The 5,340-nt window shown below is 45.4% G+C and overlaps 1 protein-coding gene across 1 annotated transcript; it reads left to right on the plus strand.

Annotated features, from left to right (window-relative positions):
* Positions 1 to 286: 286 nt before the first annotated feature.
* Positions 287 to 1,555, plus strand: LOC115641496 (olfactory receptor 6F1-like). Its single transcript, XM_030544702.1, has one exon. It carries the CDS (start codon positions 287 to 289, stop codon positions 1,226 to 1,228), a length of 942 nt encoding a protein of 313 aa, XP_030400562.1. The 3' UTR covers positions 1,229 to 1,555.
* The last annotated feature ends 3,785 nt before the right edge of the window (positions 1,556 to 5,340 follow it).

Below are 5,340 nucleotides of genomic sequence, written 5' to 3' on the forward strand. Positions count from 1 at the left end.
CCTTGGAATCAAAGAATAAAATCTCCGTGTTTCCTTGTACTCTCCCGTATGTATGTCTCCATCTGTTGTCCCTAGTCTGATAATTAGACTGTAAAATCCTTGGGGCAGAAACTGCCTTTTTGTTCTGTGTTTGCACAGCATCTGGTACAATTGGGCCCTGGTCCAGTACTGATACTTTTATGTGATATGGCAATAAAATAAATAGTAATTAATAATTATTAATAATAATGTCCTGTTCTCAGAGCTAACAATATTCTTCTGAGTTTCTTTTTCTCTCTGTGAAGACATGTCTGATGTAGAGGTGGAAAACCAAAAGACCATCACAGAATTCATCCTCCTGGGATTCGGTGACCTTCATGAGCTGAAGATCCTTGTATTCATGGTATTCCTGGCTATCTACATAGTAACACTCACTGGGAATATCCTGATCATTGTGACGGTATCATATAACCACAACCTGCACAACCCCATGTACTTCTTCCTGGGCAACCTGTCTGTCCTGGAAGTCTGCTACACTACCAGCGTCACCCCCAAGATGCTGAAAACCCTCCTGGTGGTGCAAGAAGACATTTCCTTCTCTTCTTGTCTCCTGCAGTTCTACATCTTCGGATCTCTGGTGGTTGCCGAGTACTTCCTGCTTGCTGCCATGTCCTACGACCGTTACTTGGCCATATGCAAACCACTGCATTACGCCTCCACCAAGAGCTTCCAGCTTTGCTTTCAGTTGGCAGTGGGGTCATGGGTCATTGAGTTCCTTTCACTGGTGGTCACCATGCCCATGGTTTCTAGGTTACCTTTCTGTGCTTCCAAGGAGATCAACCATTTCTTCTGTGACCTGACACCCATCATTAAACTCTCCTGTGGGGATACCTACATGGTCAGGATACCGGCTTTCATCATAGCCTCCCTTGTGTCCTTCTTGCCTTTCCTTCTAACCCTACTGTCCTACTACAAAATAATCTCCACCATCCTGAAGATCCCTTCCACCTCTGGGAAGCAGAAAGCCTTCTCCACCTGCTCCTCCCACCTCATTGTGGTGTCTGTGTTCTATGGCACACTTATGGTGGTCTACGCGGCTCCCATAGCCAACCAGTGGCCAAACTTAAACAAGACCTTTTCCGTGCTGTACACAGTGGTGACACCACTGATCAACGCCATCGTATACAGCCTGAGAAACATGGAGGTCAAAGAGACATTGAGAAAGCTTTTCAGTAAAAATCCATGCTAAGTGCATGACCGGGGGCTCTGTCCTATCTTGATTGCTAAATCCTTTCTCACCTTATACAATTAGTCTCATTGAAGTCAATAGCCCAAAGTCCAACCTTTGTCAAAGCTGATAAAGGGATTTGGATGCCCTCCCTATACATATACTACTTAATACCAAATGAAGGATGTGCCAGTAGCTAGGACACTAGCTTGGAAGTTGGGAAAACTACTTTCAGTTCCCTGCTCAAGTACATGTTTCCTGCGTGAGCTTGGCTAAATTCTCAGACTGCAAGGCCAGAAGGAACCATTGTGATCACCTAGTCCAATCTCCTGTACAACACATGCCATAGAATAATCCCCAATATAATTCCTAATGCAGATCTTCCCAATTACCTTTGAAATCTGGCCCTAAGCAATGACTGTAGTTTCTGGCATCAGCAGATTCCTCCTGCTGCCTGACATCTACCATATCATGTGTATTCTACTTCAGAAATCACAAGGCATACAGCTGTCAGATTTGACAATCATTCTGTCTTTTTAGCAGCTGTGCTAGAACTCATGCTGTTACAAAGAGCTGGGAAGAGAAGTGGTTTTTTGATGATATAATTGACAAGTGTTTTCATGGGGAAAAATATTATTTAAAATAGTGACCCCAAAGAAAAATTGTAGGATAAAATAAGAATTATTATAGGGATGTACTATAGGTCTTTTATCTAGGATGTACGATAGGTCTTTGGTGCTGGAGGAACAATGCAGACATACTTACTAGAGTATGTACATGGAAATTTAGCTGGAAAAAGGAAAGCCTGCATAGGAACCAGTTGTGGCTTTCTTAACTGAAAAAGTATATAATATAAACTGTTTAAGTTTTCTGTGGGGAGCATCATGTTGTCATGCAATTTAGCAGCATGACACATCTTAGTGATTAAATGCCAGATTCCTAGCAAAACCCAAGAACAACATTAATGCATTTTTCAGTGGAGCAAGCCACAATTAGCACATCCTATGCAATGGCTTTCCTAGCAGAAAAGATAGCAGCAGGATGGTAGGAATTAAACTCTATTCGCAGGTGGATTTTTGCGTGTATACACCACTTTTTTTTCTCACTGATGCTCAGAAAAAAGAAATCCAATATTTTAAAATTTGTTTGTTTTTACACTATGATCATAACTCACAAAAAGATTAGAGCATTTGTAAGTGCTGTACCAATATAAAGTTGCATCATGACTGAGATACCCTGGAAATTTTTCAGTCTCAAAGTTGGCACCAATGAAAACCAACAGGCCTGTTGAGTTACCCAAGTGTCCCTTATGTGACATGCTTCCAGTCTAGAAGCCAGCAGGAAGTCATTGTGTTTTCTGAGCAATACGGGCTTTCTTCTTACCTTAGCTCACTTGTCCTGTGAAATACATGAGAATGTGAATGTGCGACACAACTTCGATCCAAAGAGTACACAGCAAATTTTCCAATGTTCAGCTTTCATGGTTTTGGTGACTCACTACTGACTCCCCTGTCCTCTACTTTCTCTCCATTTCATAGAACTCCAAAGGAGAACAGAGGCAAAAGAGAAGGCGGGGGCAGCATTTAGCAATCCAACATGAAAATTACTCATCAAACCAAAAACAGCTTACAAAAGCCAAGCTAGAAGAGCTAAGGTGACCTAAGGGCTGTTTTAAGGGACAAGCTGACACACGGTGTGGGACTCTGCTGCAGTAAGTATCCTGCTGTGTGATAATGTGGTAACTACCCTAGAGAAACAACTCACTCCCAGACACACATGGTACTGGTAAATATCCAAGAGAAAACCAACACACATTTCCAGGGAGCAAACGCCCTTTAAAATGAAAGCTGTGGACTCTTTATCTGCTCTGGATTTGGAAGATAAGTGAAAGAGCTCTATGAAGCCATGTGCTGCTTCACACAACCTATCCCAAGTACTTTAGGTTGTAGTTTTTTTGCCATTTTATTTAATGTATTCTCTGTATTTAAATTTTCCTGTGGGTTAATGTTTCCCCCATTACCTGACTGGACTGCAAGGGGTGATATGGCAGTTCAGAATTCATGACCTATCGGTTTTTGGCCTTCCGTGTTGAGACAGCCAACAAGGGGGCCAGTTAGCACCAGTTCTGGTGCTAGCGTTTTCTTGCATTATCCAGAACATTTCTGCACTGGATAATGAATTGAGGACACCAACTCCTTTTATGTGAGCCACAAAACAGCCCAGATGCTTAGAATTTTACCTGTCCAAAATATAGGTAGGAAACAGGTTCTATTTGGGATAAGTAACATTTATGTTATAAATCACTGTCCCCCAGCTAAGTCAATTGTAACACAGGATCCAATCCTGCAAGCCTTCCACATGTGCAAATCCCGTTAAAGTCAAGGAAAGTTTTGTATAAAGGTCAGTGGAATAATCTAATATAAGCAAATTATATTATTCCGTGTGGTACATTTCATAGGAAGTAGGTCCAATCAAACTCTAAATGTCCCAAACAATAGGCTTATACCACTGCCCAGAGAGAATTTTACATAGCCTAATTCATCTCACTATCAGGATTTTTTTTCTGAGTATTCAGCCTATTTTTTCCCGTATTAATTTTATTCCTCGATATTCTGTCCTGTAGCACCTTAAATTCCTCTCCCTGCTGGGTGTTTACTCCATTTGTAGATTGTTGGCATATCCCTCAACTCTCAACATTTAGCTATTGTGACATAACAGGGCACAATATAGACTAATAAGTAGTTGTGTCATCCCTGCCTTCTAACTTGGGGTGCTCTTTACAATGCTTTGCTACTGTAGCCTCCAGCCTGGACTGCTTACAAACAGACTCCAGGATGCAAGTCACTCTCAGGTATATGAGTGTGTGCTGCAGTCTACCAGACACACCTTAGCTTTTACCAGTCTGGGTTATACTGCAGGGTGATCCCAACACACTCCTACTCTTAGATTTTGCCCCAGAAATATAAATCCTGGACTGCCCAGCCCTCTCCTAGACAATACAAATCCATTATTGCTTTAACAGAAATAATCATAGAATCATAGGACTGGAAGGGACCTCGAGGGGTCATCTAGTCCAATCCCCTGCACTCAAGGCAACTAAGTATTACCTAGACCATCCCTGACAGGTGTTTGTCTAATCTGCTCTTAAAAATCTCCAATGATGAAGATTCCACAACCTCCGTGGCAATTTATTCCAGTGCTTAATCGCCCTGACTGTTAGAAAGTTTTTCCTAATGTCCAACCTAAATCTCCCTTGTTGCAATTTAAGCCCATTGCTTCTTCTCTTATCCTCAGAGGTTAAGAACAACAATTTTTCTCTCTGATCCTTGTATAACCGTTTACGTTCCATGGTTCCCCATTCCCAGCCAATGGGAGCTGCTGGGGCGGTGCCTGAAGCAACAGCTACACACCCCTGCGCCTCTCTTCCCCAAGTTCCGGCCGCTTCCCGGAGCGACGCAGGGTGGGACAGACAGGCAGGCAGGCAGGCAGGGAGCCTGCCCTGCTCCCAGTGCGCATTGGGCTGGAGCCCCCCCCGAACTCTTCCTGCAGCCAAACCCCCTGCCCTGAGCCCCCTGTTGCACTCCTCACCCCTCCTACACCTCAACCCCCTGCCCTGAACCCCTGCTGCACACTGCACCCCTCCCGCACCCCAACCCACTGCCCTGAGCCCCCTGCTGCACCCACCCCACGCCCTGAGCCCCTGCCCTGAGCCCCCTGTTGCACTCCTCACCCCTCCTACACCCCAACCCCCTGCCCTGAACCCCCTGCTGCACACTGCACCCCTCCCGCAACCCAACCCACTGCCCTGAACCCCCTGCTGCACACTGCACCCCTCCCGCACCCCAACCCACTGCCCTGAGCCCCCTGCTGCACCCCACACTGACCCCTGCCTTGAGCCCCCTGCTGTACCCCAACCCCTCCTACACCCCCTGGGGTGGAGTTGAGGTGGGGATTTCAGGGAAGGGATTGAAATGGGGGAGGGAATGGGGCAGGGCGGGGCCTCCTGGAAGGGGTGGAGTGAGGGCAGGGCCGAGGGTGGTGAGTGGGATGTCAGTAAATGTGGCCCTTGGGCCATACTAGTCCTCATGTGGCCGTCATGGTCATTTGAGTTTGAGATCCCTGCCTTAGAGACT

Source organism: Gopherus evgoodei, unplaced genomic scaffold (genome assembly GCF_007399415.2).
Source record: "Gopherus evgoodei ecotype Sinaloan lineage unplaced genomic scaffold, rGopEvg1_v1.p scaffold_352_arrow_ctg1, whole genome shotgun sequence".
Taxonomy (NCBI): domain Eukaryota; kingdom Metazoa; phylum Chordata; order Testudines; family Testudinidae; genus Gopherus; species Gopherus evgoodei.

Bases quoted from the DNA above. Each gene is read 5' to 3' on its own strand.
- LOC115641496 (XM_030544702.1), top strand. From the start codon at position 287: ATGTCTGATGTAGAGGTGGAAAACCAAAAGACCATCACAGAATTCATC.